The sequence below is a fragment of the Pavona decussata genome, unplaced genomic scaffold (assembly GCF_977016875.1).
Source record: "Pavona decussata unplaced genomic scaffold, jaPavDecu1.1 SCAFFOLD_114, whole genome shotgun sequence".
NCBI classification, from domain to species: Eukaryota; Metazoa; Cnidaria; class Anthozoa; order Scleractinia; family Agariciidae; genus Pavona; species Pavona decussata.
The window spans coordinates 3914943-3940388 of NW_028145528.1; the positions used below are offsets into that span (position 1 = coordinate 3914943).

General features: G+C 38.1%; 3 protein-coding genes across 5 annotated transcripts in view; 1 reads left to right on the forward strand and 2 right to left on the reverse strand.

Moving 5' to 3' along the window:
• Positions 1–25446, reverse strand: part of LOC146470290 (translocator protein-like) — a 117454-nt gene that overhangs the window by 67717 nt on the left and 24291 nt on the right. The window lies entirely within an intron of this gene.
• On the reverse strand, positions 978–8742 carry LOC146470296 (hypoxia-inducible factor 1-alpha inhibitor-like). Its single transcript, XM_085121980.1, has 6 exons — positions 8587–8742; positions 6393–6938; positions 5127–5233; positions 3901–3964; positions 2644–2754; positions 978–1318 (listed from the first exon to the last, which is right to left on the reverse strand). Exons 1-6 carry the CDS (start codon positions 8734–8736, stop codon positions 1208–1210), a joined length of 1089 nt encoding a protein of 362 aa, XP_084978106.1. The 5' UTR covers positions 8737–8742; the 3' UTR covers positions 978–1207.
• LOC146470297 (uncharacterized) lies at positions 8848–23817 on the forward strand. 3 transcript variants are annotated; one of them, XM_085122376.1, is made up of 10 exons: positions 8848–9121; positions 15818–15997; positions 16737–17003; positions 17179–17445; positions 17621–17887; positions 18289–18339; positions 19015–20510; positions 21938–22002; positions 22393–22504; positions 23647–23817. In XM_085122376.1, the coding sequence occupies exons 1-10, from the start codon at positions 9001–9003 to the stop codon at positions 23773–23775; spliced, it is 2955 nt and encodes a 984-aa protein (XP_084978502.1). In that variant the 5' UTR covers positions 8848–9000; the 3' UTR covers positions 23776–23817. The 3 variants fall into 3 exon arrangements, with proteins under 3 accessions (XP_084978502.1, XP_084978500.1, XP_084978501.1); XM_085122374.1 differs by having other exon boundaries at positions 18289–20510; XM_085122375.1 differs by having other exon boundaries at positions 18298–20510.

A 25446-nucleotide genomic window follows, 5' to 3' on the forward strand; every position in this document is an offset into this window, starting at 1 on the left:
TTTGTAGTGTAAATAAAATAAAATCGGCTGCACGTAACAGATAAAAATATAGTCTCGACTAAGTATTGACACTTGGCATAAACTACTTTACAGCTCAACCACGTTTAAAATTAAAGTATGCGAAAAAAAATGTTCCAAACCCTCGAATAGACAATCAGACTTCGAACAACTAAAAGAACACGACACGGCGAAGAATGTTTTCTGTTTCTTAAATGGAAGCTACCTTGTGGGCCGTGTTTTCACAGACGAGTAGAAAATCGGGAGACCGGCCGTTTTCATACGTCAAGAAGGACGACGGATGACTTTCTGGACGAACGTATGGTATCGCCGCAAACGGACACGTCGTTTTCGTGCGAAACAGGACTAACTGAATTAAACATTGTAGCCTGAAACAGCTTTCAATCAATCAAAGTGCGTGTTTAGGGCAGGCTATTTGCTAAACAGTTGTCTAATAGGTCTTATCACGGTTTTCGACGCCATTTTGACGAGTAGGCAAACACGTCTGAAATAACAGTGTTTGTATGGAAATCCGATGTCAAATAACTTTCATAAAACATCGCTTCTGAAAAATTCGTGAATTGGAAACTTTTAGCACTAGTAAAAGGATTTTAAGAAAAAAATTGGAGGGATGAAGCTGTGCTAGAAAGCGTCCAGTCGTGTTTTGAATTTTCCATACATTTGTCTGTATAGCGAACCGGCCGTGAACTGCTACTAAAAATAGTTCGCGGGAAAAAAATACAGACAAATGTATGGAGAGTTCAAAACACGACTGGACGCTTTCTGGCACAGCTACATCCCTCCAAATTTTTTTCTTAAAATCCTTTTACTAGTGCTAAAAGTTTCCAATTCATGAGTTTTTCAGAAGCGATGTTTTATGAAAATTATTTGACATCGGATTTCCATACAAACACTGTTATTTCAGACGTGTTTGCCTACTCGTCAAAATGGCGTCGAAAACCGTGTTATGGCCTATTGTTAAGTAGCCTGGATTTACCTAATGTGATACATGTAAGCCTTCCTGCTTTTTTTTAATTAATGTAATTTCTCCACTAAACCGAATAGACCTAGATTTAATTGCATTAAAAGAGCTTTGTTCGCTGAAGTTCATGATTTCAGGCTTGAAATTCTCAATCGCCTGATAATTTCCGATGGCAACTACAGGAATATAGCAAGCGCACTGATATTTCCGCAGCAAAAGAATGTTTTTTTAGGTACTCGGAAGAGTTCTTTGTTTAGTTATTTTCTTGTGGTTTTGTTCTTCCTCGTCGTTGGTTTCTGTGTAGCGTCCATTCACCGTGCATTGCAAAAGAGGACCAATCTGGAAAAGCATTGGCAAAACTATTAGATTTGTTTAGTGGAAAGCAACTCTTTTACCACCATGCAAGAACACCTAAAATTTGACTTCTAAATGTGGTTTTACAAAAAAAAAAAAATTAAATTATCGTGAAAAAAAAAAAAAGACGGTACCGTACGAAAGTTCTTCCGAAGGGCTATCATTCGAGGAGTCAAACTTGATTTCAACCAAAGACTCAAAAGATAGAGCGTTATCATTTTGAGGGAAAGAGGTACGCGTTGGATATATGAGATGATACACTAGATAGCCAACGAGACGCGTAGAGCCGAGTTGGCTATTATCACCTCATATCCAGCAAGCGTGAGTGAAATAATTATTTTATCAGAAAAACAATAAAAAAATGTTGCTAGATCTTCCTGATTTCGCTTTGCAAGAACAACCAAGACAATTTAATGGTCGCTATTTCCCAGACATGTTAAAATGGCTCATACATGTATACCATGGCCGCTAAGCCAATCAAATCCCTGGAATTGCATTATACAATGATCCAGTTTCTAATACTCATTATCAGCATTTTTTCAGCTAGGGATGTAGCCGGTCTCATCAATACCGGTAGTACAATCATAAATTAGTGCTGTCAAATTAATATATTTTAAGACAAGGTTCTCAAAAATGCAGGTCAAATTTGTAGTGGAAGTAGTATTTAGTGAAACACGAGCAAAGTTGTTTCATATGACCATGTTGACAAAACGGTTTTCAGTTGTCAATTGAAACGTTTTTGTAATGGGAACGTAACCCTCCAAAGGGGAATTTGTGCTCCACGTTTGGGCCACTGGTACAAACCTTGTGCGCCGATATATTTTTATTTACCATTGCACCCCAATCTTTACAGCATTATAACATCCAAATGAGCTACAGGGGGCGTGAATTTATGAGAAAAAAAAACAACAGCAAGATTTTAATAATATGTGTATTTTTCTATGTCAGTGACACAAGCATACTCGGAAAAAGGGAATTCGAGTTCTCCCTAAAGGAGTTGAACCTATGACCTTCTGATTACTACTGGGAATTGGGATGCTGAAGCGCTGAGCTACACTGTAAACGAGACTCGTGGGAACTAAAGCCATTAAGTTCATGACACAAACATCCTGTATACTGCTAGGATTTGAAGGTCGATGAGTGACATATGTGAAAGAAATGTAATTGTCTTCAGACTTAAAAAAGGAGAGCGCTCAATGTTAAACATTTTATGTTAATTCATGTCTCATGGTACATGTACGTTGCCTTGAAAGTGCTGTTATACAAAAAAACCCTTTCAATTAACAAAAGGATTCGTGACCCTTACTTACCTCACGATGATCGCCCAGTGCTTCACCCAGCATCCTCTCAATGTTTCTCATGACAGCAACTTTCTGCTGTGCGGTCAATGGATGCGTGATCTGGGTCGGAGTGGGTCCTGCCTGAAAATGAGGCCACATCAAGGGTGAGCTGTTTCACTGTCTAGCGCTTATTAAGAGCTTGAGAGGGAATGATCTAGTGTCACGATATTATAAGTTCAAAACAGACGCTTGTTTTTTTGTTGTTCATGTTGTTTTGTTTTAGAGACAAAATTGTGTATGTTATCTTGTACATTGTAATATTGGTTGATACCATGGAAAGCAAATATGGTTCATTGCTAAACAAACAAAAACAAGTTTAACTCAACAGGTGAATGTATTTTGATAGACAGACAGACAAAACAGAAAGTTGGTCAAGCATGTAAAAAGTTTGACACCGTGTATAAATAAAGTGTATGTGTGTTTGTATGAAGGAAGACGGGAACATAAAGGCAGGTACATGTGTAGGCAGATAGAGTCGGTAGAGAGATAGACACAAAGGGAGGCAGGAAAAACAGAACGACAGGCAGGCAGGGAGGATAGGCAGGCTGGTGAGCATGCAGAGAAACTGTCAAGAAGACAAAGGTTGGCAGGAAGGCGCCGGGAGGAAGACAGACAGGGCCAAGTTGTTCAAAACCCGATTAAGCTAATCCTGGGTTAACGTGAACTTTAATTCGAGTTTAATTACTATTCAACAGAGGTCCTTCAAGAGATTTTTGTCCCTCAGTTTTGACTTCGACCTTTCTTTGGCATTAGATTAAAATTAGCTTTTAAAACGATTTTTAATGAGCGAGATGAAAACCTCGGTTAACTTTTAATCGTGGATTAATGAACAACCGGGCCCAGGTGAACAGACAAAGCAGGTCAACAGAAGACAGGCAGGTAGGTCGGTGATCACGTCTTGTACATGTAAGAGGCCTTGATGTTGATTTTAATCTCAGATAAATTTTTATATTTGAGACCTCTCGTATCTGACCAACTTTTTGGGTGGCCATCAGATTTTTTCTGGAATTTCAAACAGCTGCTTACAAGAGGTTTGAATGCATTTGCTTTGATCCAGCCTTCACCTTACTTTTGTGTTTTCCAACACTTGGCTGTACACATCAAGACCAATATGAGCACATGGCACTACACAGCACTGACCAAATGTTTGCCAAGGTGTAAAATGTACAGAAAAATGGATTCTGGTGCAAAACTGTCACTAAACCGTTAAATTACTTTAATACTTACCTTGAACCAGAAATTTACAGATGTCGTGATTCCACCATTCATTGTAGACTCCACATGATGCCACCTAAAACAACAATCCAGACCGCAAAATGAAAATCAAAATAGAACAAAATAGAGTGAATAGCAGATCAAAGGGAAGAGCTCCATTGTTTGTGTCAGAACAAATGCATTAGTTTAGCTTTCTTCCTAAAACTACCCAAGCTCTAAATCTACTAATGAATAGTAGAAATATGATAATCAGCTTATAATATTATCATTATATCCATCTCGTGCAGTACAGTGGAACCTCGATTTAACAAACTTCTAGGTAACAAAGTCCTTGCTATTACGAACGATATTCTCCAGCTCGGCCTTTTAAAATGTGTGGAACAGAACCGCAATAAATTATATAATAAACCCTTGATACAATGAACCAATTCCCCTAGTTCCTTGGCACTTTGTTAAATTGAGGTTGCACTGTAGTCCTTCCCACAGACAATCAATAATCATCCCCTTCTGAAGACACTTTTCAAAACAGTTGCTCTTTGACAAATAGATTCCATGTTGCCGTGCGTCTGTTCAGTAATAGATTACAGATGACATCAAAATGTGGTAAGAACAAAAAAGTGGCGCCTGGCGTGCCACTGATGTTCTTACCACATTTTGACGTCTTCTGTGATCTATTACTGAACAGACGCACGGCAGCATGGAATCTATTTGTTTCATATAATAAAGAAGCAAAAGTTGTTAATAGTGACGCCATCTGTGCGTCTGTCCTCAGATAGATCATAATAAGAACCAATCAAAATGTGTGTAGAATTCAGCTTGTTATATACAATGTAATTTGCAATGATACTGTTTTCCACGTTACATAAGTTGAACTTTTACATGTAAGTTTTGGATGGAGCCCATGACCTTTGCTTTGTCCCACATATTACATCTTTCCCATTTCATTACCAAGCTTAAAAGTCTATCATCCTTTTAATCTGATCTAGCAGTGCAAAGGATGCATGGCATGAATGAACCTGGTAAATGGTCAAGCTTGCTACGAGTCTCCCAGTCCATCTAGCTCAGTGGTACAGCATCCAACCAGTGTGTGGAAGGTCATGGGATTGAATCCCATTGGGGACTTGATTTTTTCTTTGTCCTAAGACATGAGGAAATTTTATATCTTTCTCAAACATGCTATTACCCAAACAGCTATATACTCAAGAAAATATCAACAGTGATTGACATGTATGCCTTACCAATACATTGGTATGTAAAGGACATCTCCTGGACCAACTATAACTTCATATCCTTTAAGCTCTCTGAGCTTTGGAAACCTCACATAATCTGGGTTATCGAAATCAACCTACATGTAAAGGAGAAACTAATTTGTTAAATGAGATTGAAACGAGATTAGAAAAGACCAGCCAGCAACAGAACTACACAGGTATGTAATTTCCAAGTCTAAGAATATTTTATTATCTTAAAGGGAAAGTATCATAAAAATTTGCTGTTATTTCAAAACCCAAAAATGTTTGACTGTCAGCAGAAAGAACGAAATAATTGTCAAGTTTGTTAAAAATTATCACCCCAGTGCAATAAAACTGTCGATTAGTGCCTCTGGCCAGAGACAGAGTAGGCCGATTTGGATTGAAACTTGAAAAACATTAGGCTAATGTTTTTCAAGTTCTCGTATTTTTGTTTCCAAAATGCGCTAGAACAGATAACGAGTTGTTTCTTTCAAGAATTGAGTTGATTTTGGTCCTCTCGTCATTCTAGAACTATTTGGCAGAAGATTGAAGGTCTTATTTCATCATTTTTAACAAAAGATGTCAAAAACCCCATGACACTTCCCCTTTAATTTTATCCTTAGCTAGAACTGCCATATACTGTAGAATAAATTTAAAGGTAGTTTCATTGCCGTATCAGTTACATATGATATAAACTTTTGTTGAACTTGCATCCAGAAGTGATGGGTAGGTGACAATAGTGCTTAGCTAGTAATCAAGTTGGCACTGTTTTCAATATTTATTGATAAAAACCTTAGTGTTTTCACAATTATGTAAATGCAAACTAGTCAGCAACTGAGAGCAATAGTATTTATATAACAGTTATACATGTATTTTTTTACAGTGCAATGAACTCAACCAGGGCCATTGATCAGAGAATCACAGGTCACATTTACAACAAAGGACTCTGGCTTTGGTAGTTTGTAAACCAATAAAAAACGAGAATATTTCAAAGTGTCAGTTTTTTCAGTGGCCCCAGTTGAGTTCATTGCACTGTAATAAACCACGTTGTTCCTATGATGCAAACTACACTGTCAGTAGTGGACTGAGGATGAATAAATGAATAACTTATAATATACAGTCATGTAATATTATTTGACTTGAGGGTGAAAGATGAAATAGAGGAAAGATCCTCACAGTCATTAACACAACTTCTAATAGGCAGCTGCAAAAAAAAAAAAGCCTGAAAACACTGTCAGATGGTGCTCCCAGCTCTTCAATTGTTTCATGGCTTACCTGGCTTTGTCTGTCACAAGGATGGTACAAGGGATAAGGATACAGACACTTGAACTGGTCAGGATGGAACAAAATAACTCTCTTGAACCCTGTCACTTGACAAAAGAAGTTCTGTTGTTCATCGTAATGAACTGGCGTGATATTCCCAGGTAAACCGATGAGAAGGAGGTTTGAAGTCAGTGAGCCCCAGTTCATTTTCCTCTGCATTTCTGTCAGCCACTTCCACTTGAATTCAAGGAAGTCTTTCACTATATTTTTCCCTACAGAATCGTCAAGCATTTGCTGCAAGTACAGTTTACATGAAGTATCAGATGTATTAAAGTTGGCAATCTTTGAATAAAACTCTTCAAATCTCATGTGAAGCCTCTGCGTTGGTGGAACAAAGTTGGGCCAGTCTTTGGCCCGTTTGTCATCGTAATACATGAACTTGCAGGTTTTTGAGGTATAGACTGAATAAGAGCCTGGCCCGAGGTTTTTCTTGAGATAGTCTAAGTCCCATTTAAGGGCTGTTGCAATTATATTTGAGTTTGTTAACACCACTGGCTCCTGTAGAAAAACAGAAACAAAATAAATGAGATTACACAACTGTATGTTTACTGTATCTGCATCAGTGAAAGTATTAGCTAATACTTTTTCTCACATATTGTTGCAAAATGCATCCAAGGTTACAAAGGCCAGGTACTACAAAGAATATGTCTTAGTTTGCATTTTTTGGTTTGAACACCAAATTGCTTTACTTCAGTTTGATTTTTCTTCTCGGATAAGAACATAAACCGTAGGCCCCGTCTCACAACACTTCAATGTTCATAACCCTGTCGGACGTTAAAGAACCCAAACACTAATTGTAAAGAGTAGGGCATGGAGTTCCCGGTGTGCTGGTCTGCTCTCGGCAATGTTTTATGATTTCATGGGTTGGGTGGGTAGGATGAGGTCGCTAATGGACATATACTGATGTAAACCGCATTTGAATATATATATGAATAGAAAATGCCGTATATAAATGCATTACCATTATTATTATTTTGGCATGCAAACTTGACACTATACATGTACAAAACACAGTCTGACTGTATAATTAAGGCCAAAATAGAGCTAATTAGGAGTAAGTCGGATTTCAAGGCCAAAAACTTACAAATATATGTCCCTCTTTAATACAGTCATAGAGCCCTTCAAATTTACCCATTTAATAATTTGGCCACTTTCTTATACACATGTAAGTATAGCAGCTAATTCCACGTAAAATCCTTTCTAAATTTTGTAGTCTCTTATTTTGCTATGAATATTCGTCAAGACTGTCAGCTTTGATTGAGCAACGACCATATTGGTTTCTTAATAACACATGTAGCCTTGGGAGAGCACCGGCACATGTACAATACTACCAGGGAGGCTGTGGGTAATGGTCCCCATGGTAACCATGCTAGAGGTACAAAACAAAAAAAAAACATTTGCATGAAAATGAAATTTATTTCCCAAAATTATAGAAAACTATTCTTTTTTTTGTATCTCAAGTGGCCACTGTAAAAACCCTCTATTGTTCACTGTGATTACCAGTATTGCACACTTCAATTGAACAACCACCACCTAATGGTTTTTAATAGTGATTATCTAATCTGCAAAGTATGCCAAAACTACCAAACAGGGAGGGATGTGTGTGTGTGTGTGTGCGCGCGTGGGGGGGGGGGGGGGGGGAGGGGGGAGTTGGGAGACGGTTGACATCCCAACTATTTTCTGATACAATTGTTAAGATGGTGTGCTTTGAATCAATGGCCACCATTTTGGTTTCTGATATTTAGTGAGGGTAATCTGGGATGAGGATGATGAATGAGGCGGCTTCCTACGGCCAAAGTTTTGTGGAAAACCTCTGAGGAAACTATCCTATTCCTCTTATCTTATGTCGCCTTTTTTTAAAAACAATTTTTTACAAGTCTTATTCAAAATTAAAGACCCCCAAAACGGGGGATCGGATCATAAATAGAACGCCTTTAAGGGAATCCTGTGCGACCCTCTCCACCGTAAATGAGAAATTTGAATAGCTCATTTCTCCCTACCATGAGGCAATTGTAATTTTCTCTCTCTTTCTTTTTCATAATTTTTCTTTGTATTTTCCTTACTTTTTGGAGTGTAACCGGAAAGAGTTTTGACAATTGCTGGAGTTTAGCTATTTCCGCTTCTGACCAAGATGAACGCAACTCACCTCATTTGCGATCATTGATTCTACACGTGAATCACAGTAATCAACTCTTGGAATCCTTGACAGCCGTAAAAAGTCATAATTTCTTACTGTGTGGCCTTCCAAATCAACATATTGAACACTTTTTTCAGTGACCTCGGCCTCGGAAGCCATTTTAAGTTTTTGCGGCAGCAATTAGTCAGCAGCTAACCGAACAAATTATATGCGTGGAGTAACTAGAACCCAGAGCGTTTCAACGCTGATGTCATCAAGATGAAAAGGATAGCTTGTTTCGACATCGAAGTCTGTGCGTGCTAAAATCATTTAACGCTTGCTTTGATCATTAAATATTCAGAGGACGCTCCTTGGTTACTTATTTGCCTTCAACAAGAACTTTATTGTTAACGGAAGGCTTACCAAAGCCGGATTTCCTCAAGCATGCGGCCTGGATCACAATGTGTTTCAAAGATTTGGGTCTCTTTGCAATTGTTGTGGTTGATTTCATTTGTGTTGGTGGCGAATGGAAGTGATTCAGCTTCAGTTCCTTTTGCTAACCAAGGTAGGTTATATATTTCGTTTTAAAATGTTTAAAAATGATTTTAAGAATCCGTCCTTTGTTGTAATGTGCCTGTATTTGCAATGTGCCTGCATGTACCAAATTTATCTTAAAGACTGAGGGCTGCTAGTACATGTAGCATATAATGCTGACCGCCAAAAGAAATTAAATTTGTTATCAATGGGAAAAAAGCGATTGTTAGCAGTTGTTACTTTTTTACACAAAGCTATTCACCGAATAATTAATGTTGATGTAAGATCTTATGTATCATTTCTATAAGGTCCTTATAGAAATCTACACAAGGTCCTATCTAATCACTATTCGTTAAGACACAATGATAAGTTAACTCTAAAGATACCACACAAGTGAATAGTGCCTTTTGCGCTTCCTGATTAGCTAGCTTGGAGGTGATTAGCCAAGTACTATTCACCTCCTAGCAACCAAAGAGAAACAAGATGGCTTCCCGTTTCGCCACGGGTACTAAAGAGGAATTTATTTAGATAAACGAGGCAGCTGTTACAAAAAAATACAAAAATGGCAACAAAGTTTAGTTTGACGGCAATAAAAGGTAAGTTTTTGTAATCTTTACAACCTCATATTCTAAGGTGAAAAATGAAACTACAATGCCTTGTCTATGAAAACTGCCGAGCACTATAATTACAATGAAATATCTAATGTTTTGCAGCATGGTTTCAAAATCAAAACAAATTTCACACAACAATTGAAGAAAATGACACCTTAGTAACTAAACAGGTACCTCAAAAAGTTTTAAGGACGGTGCCTACTATTGTTACTGCGCATACGTTCTGCGCATCTCGAGATACTCGGCTTTCCTATGGGTGGTGCCTACTAATACAGAGGTATTTTTGCGCGCTTTAAAACTATGCGGAGAAAGCAGAGCTTAACAAGTGATTTTGGTATCCAAAAAGAAAATTGGGGGTAACCATGCATTTTTCAGAGATAATACAGCGCTCCAAGCTCATTTTTTCAATAAGTCGACTTTTGGCGACCTTCATTTTTAAAATGGTCGCCAATGGCAAATTTCGATCGCCAAAAATTGTTGTTTCATTAACGCAAGACACTTCATGCTACTTACATGATGGAGCTACTGCTGAACGTTGTGTACGGAAATAAATCGTGTTTTTAACACTCCATTGTTACTTGCCTGCGGGTTGTAAATGCAGTACAAGATGGCAAAAACAGGCAAAGACATTTATGAGAGGTAACCAGAACAATTTACTACAAAGTCGGATGTTGAAACCCGGAACATGTATTTTGCAGTGATATCATTGAAACAAATCTGATCAGATACGATTATGTGAATATACACTTGTTCGTACCGTCTACTTGCTAATAAACATCTTTCTTTAGCTAAATCATTGGCATTGAAACCACTCACATATGTAAATTAAAACTTGAATCAACAATAACAATAACAATAACAATACTTGTGGCCTAAATAAACGTTTCTTACTTCAAAGTTGATGACAAAAATACTGTTTGTACGTGCTAAATGAAACTTGCCCGAATACAGTGTAACTTCCACTCATTGTTGACGTATATCAGTATCAAGTTATTCTTAGTTATCCTAATAAATATCTATATATGGTTTTCTAATCACGAAAAAGCAGTACTAACACTTGAATTTACCACCACAACGTATTCAGAGGAGAATGTAAAATATACATTTATCGCAGTCAGAAATCGTAAAGTTCCATTTAGCGACTCATCTCCCTTCATTAAAACTGACGCAGAATTATACAAACAATTCCCATCCCCGGAAACTTGAAGAGCCCGTAGACCACGTGGAAGATTTTCATTATCCGGAATCAATGCTGTTCCAAGTGAATCTTCTTCATAGTTGTTGAAGGTTAGTTCCCAGATGCTTTTCTTATGGAGAATTTCCTCGTATTCTCCCTTTAACTTGATGACTTTTTCGGTTGCTGACGGATCGCCGCTTGCGAATAAATCGCATACTTTTTCAAATATTCTCTTGAAGTCTGTCATTCTTCATTACTATTTCCTCAGCAAGAGCAATAGAAATAAGCAAATGACAGCCAGCTACGCGCGAATGGGGATTTCACATCAGTTTATTGAAAGCAGCGCTGCGCATAAAAGACTACACAGACATTTGACCTCCAGCTGGGATTCAGACAAAGAACTCCTTTTTTTCTTATCTATCTATATCTGCATGAGAATGTGGTATGGGAAAGTCTCGGGGGCCGGGAAAGTGGTGTTGCCGAAAACTTTGAAGCGGCTTTTATTGATATTTTTGCAAGAAAATCACGTTTACCACTGATTTCGTCGATTTTTCGCTGATTTTTTATATCCAAAACAAATCCCGCTCATACAAAGCCTTTGAGCTGACTGCATGTAAACTTTGTCATTCACCAAGGTGTCTATCTATTTTTAGTAATTGTGCACAGCACCATCAACTCCACGTGTTGCCTATCCTGCGAGAGCATTCGGTTTTTTCGGCACTAGCTTTACAAATCACAACGCTTGTGAAACTAGAGCCCATAAAACTGAATTCTCTCGCAGGCTATGTGTGGCCAGATCAGCGTGAAAAGTGTCTGACTTAACTTTTCACACGGGAAATTTAATATTTCTTCATGAAACACATTTACTCCAACAAAAGTATTTTTATTGATGAATATAATAAAAACAGCTTTTATTTAAAAAAAAAAACGCAATAAAGGCAACTTACAAGAGCATACGACTTGCCATCTTTTGTGTCAAAAATTTAACTGTTTCTGTCGGGGTGGCCTGGGTGTAAGTCAACCTCCACCGGAAGTAGTTTGGGCTCTCACCAGTTTCTCCCACCTGAGTTTTCAAAATGGCCGCTCAATGAATTCGAAGCTGCGATACGCAAATCCTTATGCCAGAACTGTACACATGTCTTGCCATGCAAGAGGAACAGATTCATCATTGAATTTACACAGAAGAAAAGCGTGGTAATATTTCTTTAATTTAACGATGATTCAGTTAAAAAGCGATAAAACGTGACGTCAACTTTATTCTTTTGAGCTGATATCCTTTAGTCGCCAAATGGCAACTTTCGCCGATAATTCAGTCGGCAATTTTTTTTTTCACTCGCCATGGCAACCAAAATGGTCGCAGCTTGGAGCGCTGTAATAAAGCTTCAATTTGGAAAAAAAGCACCATACATTGCTCTGTATTTTGCTGCTAGAATAATTGTTGCTTAGTTACCTCTAAAAAATGCGTGGTTACCCCCAATTTTCTTTTTTGATTTCAATAGTCGCTACTAAGATCTGCTTTTCCCGCATAGTGATAAGCCGCGCAAAAATACTTCCCTATTAGAAGGCACCGTTCTTAATTGTTCGCAAGAAAGCGAGACGAAACTTTGTACAACAAGGAATTGCTTTCTGCGTGGCGGGTGAAATTTTAAAATTTCCCACCTTTTGAAAGTGCGAAGTGATCATTGCAGTGAATTTTCCAATTTATGCAATTGGAAATTAGAAGCCTGAAAAAAATTCAGGCCATTTTCCCGTGAGATGAGTGAAATGATGTAAAGTATATGAAATGATTCATATATGAACTGCGGATGTACATGAAAGTGAGAAGTGATCATCGTAGTGAATTTTCCAATTTATACAATTAGAAGCCTGAAAAAAATTCAGCATAATAAATTGGAAAATTCACTGCGATGATCACTTCTCACTTTAATGTACATCCGCAGTTCATACATGTATATGAATCATTTCATATACTTTACATCATTTCCCTCCTCTCACGGGAAAATGGGAACCCACAATTGACCTTGCTCCCAATGTGTGGCTTCATGCATGTAGCTCAGTTCATAGGGCATCGCACCGGTAACGTAGAGGTCACGGGTTGGAATCCCGTTGAAGCCTGAATTTTTTTTCAGGCTTCTAATTTCCAATTGCATAAATTGAAAAATTCACTACGGTGATCACTTCTCACTTTCATGTACATCCGCAGTTCATATATGAATCATTTCATATACTTAACATCACTTCCCACCTTTTGTTGGTATACTGTCAAAAATAAAGTAATTTTTGGCCCCCTAGTTATTCAGCTTGTGTGGTATACATGTATACTAAAACAATAATATTATTCACCTCAGTGTCGGTGAAGGTGGTGGATATTTACCTCCACTTCAGTGAATAATTCTCAAATATACTTATTTTCATAGAGTTGTGGGAACATGGAACTCCCTTCCCTCTCCGTGAGGCAACAAGTGTGAATTCTTTTAAACCCTTTGTTAAAAAGTTTTTTATGAATTAGTTCATTCTCTTAAAAGTGTTTTTATTGTTATAATATATAATATTTATTACTACCACATTTTAATTTGCATCATTATTTTCATCTTACTGCCTTAGTACTATTGGTGATCTGCTTTAATATGGGGTCTTCGACTCTTGCATTTCATCCCTTGGCTTCTGTTTTTGTATTGCCATAAATTTGTTGAAAGTTAAAGTGTTGTCTCACTTAGAAACGTTGCTATTGAAATCTTCTAGCTTGATCAAATTTTGAAATACACAATTGCCATGCATTGTACAGTTTCTACATGTAGGTTCGATCGAGTCATTCAATTCAAATACACATACAGCTTTTTTAAACTATTCCTCTTTAAGCTTCATGGCAAAAGAACGCTTTCTTTTTTTGGATTGTGTTTGTTCCTACTGCAAACCTTTTCAGATTTCTTTTATGGGTATTTAAATCAAATGGCTATAAATGAAGCATTCCTGCTGGAGCCCAAACAAAGTGAGAGTCGTTGATAGTTGAAGGGAATGTATGGGAATACCGAATAGGTTCGTATTAATGGCAAAATATTGCCTGGAATATTACATGTAGCAAGGTGTACAAAAAATGTAAACATACTGTACCTTAATTGTTGTGCTTTGTCATTCTTGTGGCTCGCAACAGCAAATTTTAGTGATTTGAAGGGGTCTTTAACTGTATTAACACAAGGAGAACATGGAAGGAAAACTAGATTTCAGACTGGCCCAGGACCGGCCAATTTTCACCCAGAAATTCACAATGACCTACTTCCAAACAATTCACCATGCAAGCTTAATGAGTACCATTCAGTTAATAATCTGTTCAAAACTCACAGTGCAAGCTACCAAATAATATAAAGAAATTCAGCAATCAAAGCTCCGACCATACATGGCTGGAGATTTGTGTGCCAGCCTGTAACAGTCTAGCCTCCCACGCAAACATTCTTTGGCGTTATCCCATCACACACTTAGTCCTCCAGTCCTTAAACACTTGGGGTGGAGTGTGCGATGTGACTAGCCAAAGAACGTCTGCATATTTGCATTCGTGCCCAATGCCTGATTCTGAGTAGATGAATTCAAACCTGAAAGCCTAAACTCATCAGTTGGCATGACTGTTGTTGTTTCTAACAAAGCTACCACACATACAGACATGTACAACAGACTGTTATTTGAAGAAAATGTTGTAATATTTAAACCAAAATGGCTGGTAGATGACCATCAGGGCACGAAATTTACTTTTCTCAATCCCTACATATGCTGCCTGAATTATGTAATAACTAATTGTTCAGCGACCTTAAATATTGCCACGGCTCATAAAATTAATATACTGTTACTATTAAGCAGCTCAGTCAATGGACCCAATAAAGTTGAAAGTATATTTAAGTCCCCAATGGGAGTTGAACCCATGACTTTCCACACATGGGTCAAATATCCTTACGATAGAGCTACATGTACCGTGAAACCCCACTTTACAGACACCCACTTATCATGGACACCCTCTTACAATACATGTATTTACATTGTACAGACAGTAAAACCCCACTTTATGGACACCCACTTATTACCGACAGTTGTGTTTGTCTGTGACCCGAGTGACTTGCTCTCATACAAAGTTAACCTTGCTTTACAGACACTGGTTATCTGCCTATTGTATAAATCAAATATTAAGTGAAAATGTCAGTGCAAAGGAAACTCACAGACTATTTTAAATTATTTAATTGTCAGTCAAGTTTGAAGCACTGAGCAAACATTAATTCTAGTGCTAGACTACTTGAATGAGCATAAGGTTTCTTCAGTTGTTACGAACCTCTATTACGGACACCAAGGGGACAGGAATAAGTCTCCGTTTTAGAGAAGTACATGTAGGCGTTATATGGATTTCAGTCTGTCAGGGGCCAAGTGTACTGTCCGTAATATAGAGGTGTCCGAATACACCTGTATCAACATTGTTTTGTTGCTTTTGAATTGTGTCTTTTGTCTGAGCTTTTTGTTGATAAAACCAAAAAAAGGCATGTCTGTGACATTTATTCTGAAAATCCAATGCCGGTAATTAATAATATAGACACCTGGATAATAAAAATTAGGGACACTATTGCTTGTTCCTTTGGTGTCCCTATTATCCAGGTTCCATTGTACAAGGAAAAAGCCCATTTATTTGTTTATAAAGTTCAAACAATGATAGTACACATCTAGCATACTTTTGGTGAAAGCATCCTGCAGAGTGGTATTAAATGTATTATTGCAAGCAAGCTCGTTCATAAACGAGAAAGTTGCCATATTCCACATGTACTGAATCATAAGAATGAGACAAAGACAGCATTTGACTCCCAAATGGGAATTGAATCCATGAATGTCTGCAGACTGGTCAGGTTATTACTGTACATGTACATCATACTTTGTTTTGTCATTATTTTGTTTGTTTGTTGCCTATTAGGCTGTAATCTGCCACCTGTCACTGGCCCTTGCCGTGCTGCCTTTTCCAGATGGTATTTCAACAGTGCTACCAACAATTGTGAAGAATTTACTTATGGAGGATGCAAAGGCAATGCAAACAACTTCCAGACACGCGATGACTGTGAAAAGTCATGCAAGCCATCTGACAATCCCCCATTAGGTTGGTAAAGGCTTTTTGTGGTCTTCACTGCAGCATCCTGTATTACATGTCCAGTGGAAACTCACCTTACGACCAGCTGTTATAATCAGCACTTTTTTGTGCCGTGAAAGAATTGACATTCCAGTCATTGCCTTAAGTTAGTTTTACAACCTCGTTAATCCAACCACCCCATTATTATGACCACATTTTCAATGGCCTGTGGGCTATCACTGCCCACATGCCATGCATTTCTTTGTACATATAATTTTTTTGAAATTTATATATTCCCCTGGTTTTAAATCAGAACTCTACAAAACATCACATTTTTGCTAAATTCATTATGGCAAATAATTATAATTTGCTTTCTGAACTTGCTTTTCACATCATCGACAATGTTTATTTACCAACAATTTTATTATTCCACAAGTGTGTGTTGGGTATGAGATGATAGATAGCCAACAAGCATGAGTGTTTTGTTAAAAAAAACAATCAAGAAATACTGCTAGATCTTGATGATTTTGCTTTGCAAGAACAACCCGAAGACAACTTAATGGTCGCTATTTCTCAGCCATGGTATAATACAGGAAAATTATACCATGGCTGCAAAGCCAATCAAATCTCTGGAATTGCATGATATAATGATCCAGATATTATTATTATAAAAACTACATGTACCTTGATAACTGTTAATTATGCTATTAGCTTCAATTGTATCTTTTTTGATAGTGAACCTCCTTTGGTGTTCTTTTTTGCTTGGCAGATGATTCTGTACAGAAGACAATTCAAACCTATAGGAAGCTTGTCAAAGATGGAATTCAGCCTGAGAAACCAGTACCATTTTTCTCTGAACATAGAATCTTTAGAAGAAATATAGAGTCACTGAATCAGCCTTCCAAAAGAAAATTGGCCAAACAGAAGTTAGATGCTGCCGAACCTGAGGGAATGTCTCTGCAGGCCTTAGATCCTTTCTTTACTGGTCATACACGGCTCCATCGTCGGGAAGTTGATCCCAAAACTAGTGGAAGAGGTAACTTTTATCATCTTTGAAGAATCAATGTTGTTAGGAGCTCAGGGTATCTTTCATGTACTGTACATAAATAGTGTTTGTGTTTTTTATGTTGATAACTGTTAATTATGCTATTAGCTTCAATTGTATCTTTTTTGATAGTGAACCTCCTTTGGTGTTCTTTTTTGCTTGGCAGATGATTCTGTACAGAACACAATTCAAACCTATAGGAAGCTTGTCAAAGATGGAATTCAGCCTGAGAAACCAGTACCATTTTTCTCTGAACATAGAATCTTTAGAAGAAATATAGAGTCACTGAATCAGCCTTCCAAAAGAAAATTGGCCAAACAGAAGTTAGATGCTGCCGAACCTGAGGGAATGTCTCCGCAGGCCTTAGATCCTTTCTTTACTGGTCATACACGGCTCCATCGTCGGGAAGTTGATCCCAAAACTAGTGGAAGAGGTAACTTTTATCATCTTTGAAGAATCAATGTTGTTAGGAGCTCAGGGTATCTTTCATGTACTGTACATAAATAGTGTTTGTGTTTTTTATGTTGATAACTGTTAATTATGCTATTAGCTTCAATTGTATCTTTTTTGATAGTGAACCTCCTTTGGTGTTCTTTTTTGCTTGGCAGATGATTCTGTACAGAACACAATTCAAACCTATAGGAAGCTTGTCAAAGATGGAATTCAGCCTGAGAAACCAGTACCATTTTTCTCTGAACATAGAATCTTTAGAAGAAATATAGAGTCACTGAATCAGCCTTCCAAAAGAAAATTGGCCAAACAGAAGTTAGATGCTGCCGAACCTGAGGGAATGTCTCCGCAGGCCTTAGATCCTTTCTTTACTGGTCATACACGGCTCCATCGTCGGGAAGTTGATCCCAAAACTAGTGGAAGAGGTAACTTTTATCATCTTTGAAGAATCAATGTTGTTAGGAGCTCAGGGTATCTTTCATGTACTGTACATAAATAGTGTTTGTGTTTTTTATGTTGTTTCGTGTGTAACCATCATAATCACCCACAACTTGCTACCATCTGGCCAAGGTAGAATGGTTTTTTCTTCACTTTGTGCAGTCTCCCATTTCCTTACTAGGGCTAATGTTCATTTGCATCATTACTTTACCTTGCCTTACCTACATGTACATGTATTATAATTTGCTGTTCAAGGTCAAAGCCCATAGTTAGAGGTACAGTAGAACATGAACATGTAGCTACATCTACAACTGTATTTGTGATTACAATATCAATACAAAACAAATCATCTGTGCATGTATTAATTAACTTAATTGTTCATCCATAGATGTCTTAAGGCCTGTTCACATGGAGGTGGGAGGCGATGAAGGGCAGGAGCCAAAATCTGGCCCTGATTATCCAAAACCATCATCTCGTGGAAAAGCAGTTTACAGTGACAATGAAGGACAAGAGCCAAAATCTGACCCTAATGACCAAAAATCGTCATCTCGAGGAAAAGCAGATTCCAATGACAATGAAGGGCAAGAGCCAAAATCTGACCCTGATGAGCCAAACTCGTCATCTCGAGGAAAAGCAGATTCCAGTGACAATGAAGGACAAGAGCCAAAATCTAACCCTGATGAGTCAAAATCGTCATCTCGAGGAAAAGCAAATTCCAGTGACAAGGAAGGACAAGAGCCAAAATCTAACCCTGATTATCCAAAACCATCAGCTCAAGGAAAGACAGATTCCGGTGAGAATGAAGGACAAGAGACAAAATCTAAGCCTGATAAGCCAAAATCGTCATCTCGAGGAAAAGCAGATTACAGTGAAAATGAAGGACAAGAGCCAAAATCTGACCCTGATGACCAAAAATCGTCATCTCGAGGAAAAGCAGATTTCAGTGACAATGAAGGACAAGAGACAAAATCTGACCCTGATGAGCCAAAATCGTCATCTCGAGGAAAAGCAGATTCCAGCGACAATGAAGGACAAGAGCCAAAATCTAACCCTGATGAGCCAAAATTGTCATCTCGAGGAAAAGCAAATTCCAGTGACGGTCAAGAACAAGAGACAAAATCTAACCCTAATGAGCCAAAATCGTCATCTCCAGGAAAAGCAGATTCCAGTGACAATGAAGGACAAGAGCCAAAATCTAACCCTGGTGACCAAAAATCGTCATCTCCGGGAAAAGCAGATTCCAGTGACAATGAAGGACAAGAGCCAAAATCTAACCCTGGTGACCAAAAATCTTCATCTCGAGGAAAAGGAGATTCCAGCGACAATGAAGGACAAAAGCCAAAATCTGACCCTGATGAGCCAAAATCGTCATCTCGAGGAAAAGCAGATTCCAGTGAAAATGAAGGACAAGAGCCAAAATCTAACCCTGATGAGCTAAACTCGTCATCTCGAGGAAAAGCAAATTCCAGTGACAGTGAAGAACAAGAGCCAAAATCTGACCCTGCTGAGCCAAAATCATCACCTCGAGGAAAAGCAGATTCCAGCGACAATGAAGGACAAGAGCCAAAATCTAACCCTGATGAGCCAAAATTGTCATCTCGAGGAAAAGCAAATTCCAGTGACAGTCAAGAACAAGAGACAAAATCTAAGCCTGATGAGCCAAAATCGTCATCTCGAGGAAAAGCAGATTCCAGTGACAGTGAAGGACAAGAGCCAAAATCTGACCCTGATTATCCAAAACCATCAGCTCAAGGAAAGGCAGATTCCAGTGAGAATGAAGGACAAGACACAAAATCTAAGCCTGATGAGCCAAAATCGTCATCTCGAGGAAAAGCAGATTCCAGTAACAATGAAGGACAAGAGACAAAATCTGACCCTGGTGAGGCAAAATCATCATCTCTAGGAAAAGCAGATTCCAGTGAGAATGAAGGACAAGAGACAAAATCTAAGCCTGATGAGCCAAAATCGTCATCTCGAGGAAAAGCAGATTCCAGTAACAATGAAGGACAAGAGACAAAATCTAACCCTGATGAGGCAAAATCATCATCTCGAGGAAAAGCAGATTCCCGTGACAATGAAGGACAAGAACCAAAATCTGATCCTGATGAGCCAAAATCTTCATCTCGAGGAAAAGCAGATTTCAGTGACAATGAAGGACAAGAGCCAAAATCTGACCCTGATGACCAAAAATCGTCATCTCGAGGAAAAGCAGATTTCAGTGACAATGAAGGACAAGAGACAAAATCTAAGCCTGATGAGCCAAAATCATCATCTCGAGGAAAAGCAGATTCCAGTGAGAATGAAGGACAAGAGCCAAAATCGTCATCTCGAGGAAAAACAGATTCCAGTGACAGTGAAGGACAAGAGCTAAAATCTGACCCTGATTATCCAAAACCATCAGCTCAAGGAAAAGCAGATTCCAGTGAGAATGAAGGACAAGAGACAAAATCTAAACCTGATAATGAAAAACCATCATCACACAAGAAATCTGGCTCTGATGAAGATGATCATACGGGAGCTGAATCACATCCTGAGCCCGTTGAAGGTTCAAACGGCAATGATGCGAGGTCTTCCCTCTATGAAAATGCCGAATCCACAGACAACAATAAGGTACAGTTAGGTACATGTGCATGCAACCTTACATCAGTTATTCCACATAGTGTATACATTTATCAGTTTGAATAATTATTGAACAATTATTCCATGAGCATGTATTGGACATGACATGATAGACAGCCAAAGAGGGAAGCAGCGCCAAGCAGGCGATAATCATTCCATTTCCAACAAGCACGAGTAGAATAAAAACCAATATTGCTACATGTAACATGTAGATTTTGCTGATTTCATTTCGCAAGAAAGATGAGACGACGACTTAATCGCTGCTATTTCTCAGACGTTGTTTAATATCCCATAGCCACTAAGCCAATCAAAATCGTGGAATCTCGTTGTCCAGCGATCTTGTTTTTCATAAATAAGTACAAACGTGTTCCTTTTGAAGGTGTAAGATTATACATGTAAAAGAATACATGTATGAACCGTTTTAAACATGGATGGATTACATTGCTTTCTTCTTAAGCTTCCCAAATTATACATCTAACAATATTATTGTAACCATTATTGAACCAATGAATAACATTTTATATGTGGCACTGGGAGGGTAACTCTCCTAAAGGGGTTCTAGCCTCCTAACAGGCCCTTATTCGAACAACTATAATTGTTAACTACGATGTGCTGTAACTTTGTACTTGTGCGTTGTTAGTGTTGGTAGAAATATCTAATGCAATGGGCTTACTTTCATGTAATTTATCTTACTATGCAATTACAGTAGTTATAACTTTCTTTCACTGTGATGACCTTATGAATTGTAGCCCAGTATAATTGACGACCTTGCTGTGCCCATTTGTCTGTGTATCTGCCCGTCCATCTTTCTGTCTATATTATATTACTAGCGAGGACCAGATTTCTCCACATTGCTATGCAAACTGACTAAACCTTGATAATTTGCGTATCTATCTGGTTTTATGAAAGGGTGATCAATGACAATTTCAGCACTTCTTGTGCAACAAAACCGAAAAACAAGTGTTTTGGCCCGGAGAAGGATCAGAGTCACACGAACGAGAGAAGAAATGATGATTTAGAGAGGAGAGGGAAAGAAAAGACTAGACGACCCTTTTATTTATTGCCCAGTGTGAAAAAACGAGTCTCAGTGCACTCTCAATAAGGCATGGTTTGAGTGGGCCCGTTTACAAAAGTCCAGGTACATAAATTATGTTTTGAAGAAAATCTTGTTTGATGTTTTGACCACCTCTCTCTCAACGATTTGACGGGATTTTTTGTTTGATGTTTTGACCATCTCTCTCTCAACGATTTGAAGGCAGTTTTTCTTGTGTACTTTTTCACGCAGTTCAACAAGCGTTATCTGGATGGGGAAGGGATTGCATTTCTAAATTTCTCATTAAGAGTATCATACCAATAGATGTAAAATTTGCCATTGTCTGACCAAATATTACTTTGTATCTATTTCGTTGTAAAACCAGGATGATGACATTGATGATGACAACTATGATCGAAGGTATTCACAGCAGAACTATAGGAAGGATAGGTGATTTATACTTTTCATGTTCACATTTATAGTGAAAGCTGATAGCAGCTCCTTGATAGCAACTAAACTGCATTCTTGTGTTACCTTAAATAAATTGTACATACTAGCAGGCTCCCAAGTGGATAGGACAAAGAGAAAGATTGGTGAGCGGTGTGAGCTGAGCTCGGTCAGGGCACCACAAAGGGAGGGCTTGCTCCCAGACCGATATTCTTGGGAGTCTGTACAAAGGCTAAAGCATTGTACCATTTGTTGCTTCTGCAACTTTTGATACACAAACTTCGAAATACCTGTAGCAGAAATCATGCAAGTTGCGTGCTTTGGACGTTAGCAGGGCATCGTCTGTGGTAGTAAATCCTTTTAATCGCAAGTTTTGTTTTGTTTTATCACCAGTGTCTACCGTGGTACTGATCTCGAACACACGTCCAGCCATTTCGCTGCATTTTTTCTCACCTCCATTGTGATGGTGTTTGCTGCGTACGTAGTGTATCACAACAGACAGAAGGTATGTGTACTGTATGGCATTGCTTTGCTCACATGGACATTATACAGGGTTCGTACTGGTCCTGGAAATCTGGTAATCTAAGTCAGTACATGTACATGTAATAAAGTGCTGGTGAAAGACACTGAGAAGCAGCCAGATGGGAAGATCCAACAACTTAAAAATACTTAATGTTCGTATTGGCCCCTGGCAATAACTTTCTGAGGCCTGGAAAAGTCTTGAAAATTTGTTCCTGAAAAAGGGTACAACATTACAGTCAGTGGATTGTAATGTGGTTCCACTGGGTCCGGCTGGAGATAAAATTGTACTGTGACCAATATATTAGTTAGCTGGACAGAGTGATTCTAACTTTTGCATCCTTGCTAGAATACCAGTGTTGCTTTTTCAGTTTTGATTTGAAAATTTTTATTTATGATGTACTGCTTTGGTGTTCATGAATTTGGAGACCCTGTACAGCTGTTTAACGTTTTCAAATGAAAGTTGTCGAACAATGTAGATGTAATGTTTGAGTCTAGAAGACAACCTGGCTTACTTGAGAGTACTATCACCATTTGAGAGAATAGAAGTCAAGTTGGAATAAATGTGTAAGCCTGGGCCCAGTATTTCGAAGGCCGATTAAGCTAATCCTGGATGAACGCAAAATTTGACTCGAATTTGATTCCTAATCAACAAGGATTCTTCGAAAAGATTTTTGGCCCTCAGTTTTTACTTAGACTTTTCTTTACTGTTAGCTCGAAATTGGCCTTCAAAACCATTTTAAACGAGCGCGATGAAAGCGCCGATTAACTTCTTTTCATGGATCAGCGTTAATCGGCTTTCGAACAACCCGGCCCTAGTGAATAAACGAGAATGATGTATAATTCAGTGAGTGACACAAGCATACTCAGAAAAAAAAATTCGAGTGTTCCTATCAGGAGTCGAACCTAAGACCCTCTGATTACTAGTTCGGATGCTCTACCACTGAGCTACAGGAGACTCTTGGAGCCAAGGCCATTAAACACATTTATTCCATACCCAAGAACAATAGGAAGATAAAATGTAAACCAAGGATAAACTTGAACCACAAAATTTACATTCCGTCTAGTTAGGTTTTCATCCAATGGCTCTTGATGTGTGTTGATGTGAATTTTTCTCTTTTCTCACAGATCATCGCAATCATAATAGAGGGTAAGGACGACAATGGCAGCAGAAGGCGCGGTTACAGGAAACTGGAAACTAACGTTGAAGAGGCCATGCCGTCGATGAAAAGTGCCAACTCGTCTTATGTTTATTAGAATCGCTGAACAAGATGCGAGTAAATTTCTTTATAAAATGAGGACATAACTAAATGCATGTAAAAAGAAAAGACATGAACTTCTTGAAGAAATTCATCAGGCTAGATAAGTGAACAGTCGATTTAAAAGTTCTTACAACATAGCCAGTCTTATATTAATGTCTTATTAATGCTGACAGTTTCGATGACTGTCAGCCATCTTTATCAAAACTTAAAAAGCATGAAAAGTGTCAGAAGCCTTAAATAGGCTTTTGAAGGTGTTGATTATTGCGATAAATGCGCAAACTGTCAGCATTAATAAGACATTAATATAAGACTGGCTATGTTGTAAGAACTTTTAAATCGACAAGACATGAACTTACTTGTTAGGAAAAATTGTTCGTTTAGATAATACTTTTGATACGAATTTTACAAGTGTAACATTGTTTTCAGTCAACCATATTCGTATTATTCGGATTGACTGGAAATAGCGTTCAGTTGAGGCTGTTGGAGGCTTTTTTCAAAGCTAATGCGTTTGAAAACGTTCCACCGCATATGTCTCAAAACGTGCAAGAGCTTTATTTGTTTTTTCAAGTGATACAAGGTTTTGCATCTAAGATAATACTTCCACGCTCAAAACTCGGGCGATGTCCAAATGTTAGCTTAGCCCCCTTCATACTGTGCCTTCGTGTTTAAGCGTGTTCATCTGAGCCCAGTTGTTCAAATCCCGATTAAGCTAATCCTAGATTAACGTGAACTTTGATTAGAATTTAATTACTAATCAGTAAAGATTCTTCCCAAAGATTTTTGCCCCTCAGTTTTGGCTTAGACGTTTCTTTACCTTTACCTTGAAATTAGGCTTTAAACCAGTCTTAAAGAGGGAGATGAAAACCTCGATTAACGTTTAATCGTAGATTAGCGTTAATCGGCTTTTGAACAACCCTGCCCTGGGGTCCATGAGAGGCCCAGTGCTAAACTGTTAATTAAAAAAGTGAGTTTTATTTGCGTGGAAATGAAAATTCATTTCCAAATGAATAGCTGCGCAGCAGACCTCGATGTGATAACGAGGTTTAAGACAACTCGAAATAGCTTATGGTGCTGGAAATTTCCTTTTGCTTGTTTTTCTGTGAATTATTTTCGTTTCGCTTAGTGTATATGCGTTTCAATGCAAACTGGTCCATTTTCTTAGAGTTAATTTGCTTATCTCCCTAGCAAATTGAAAGAATATGACGCAGTTGCATTCGCACTCATTTTTCCTGGACTCTGAAAATCCCACTCTAGTCGTTTGTACAAAACATGGTTGCATAGTTGTAAAAAAAATAGAGTAGTGGAAATATAAACGCAACCTAGTTTGTTTCGGTGCCCAAGTCTAACTGTTTAGCGTTCTTTGTGCATCAGCCGTAAATTTTTTTTTGGAATATATCGCGTCAGTATAAATGGAATGAAAATAACTTAGATGAGTCAGAATTGAAATAAAGATATTTCTACATGATGGAAGTGCAAAGGGTGGTTTGTTACGACTTATTGCCCGGGAGGGAGGGCTAAACATAACATCTCCAATTACAATAAAGTTCTAAAGTGATGACGTCACAAAAACTATGAAATTATGGGATTTGTTAGTATATTCAGATAGATCACGATGAAAAATGCCTATATGCTAAAAATCAGCATCTTATTGCAATTTGGGGGCCAA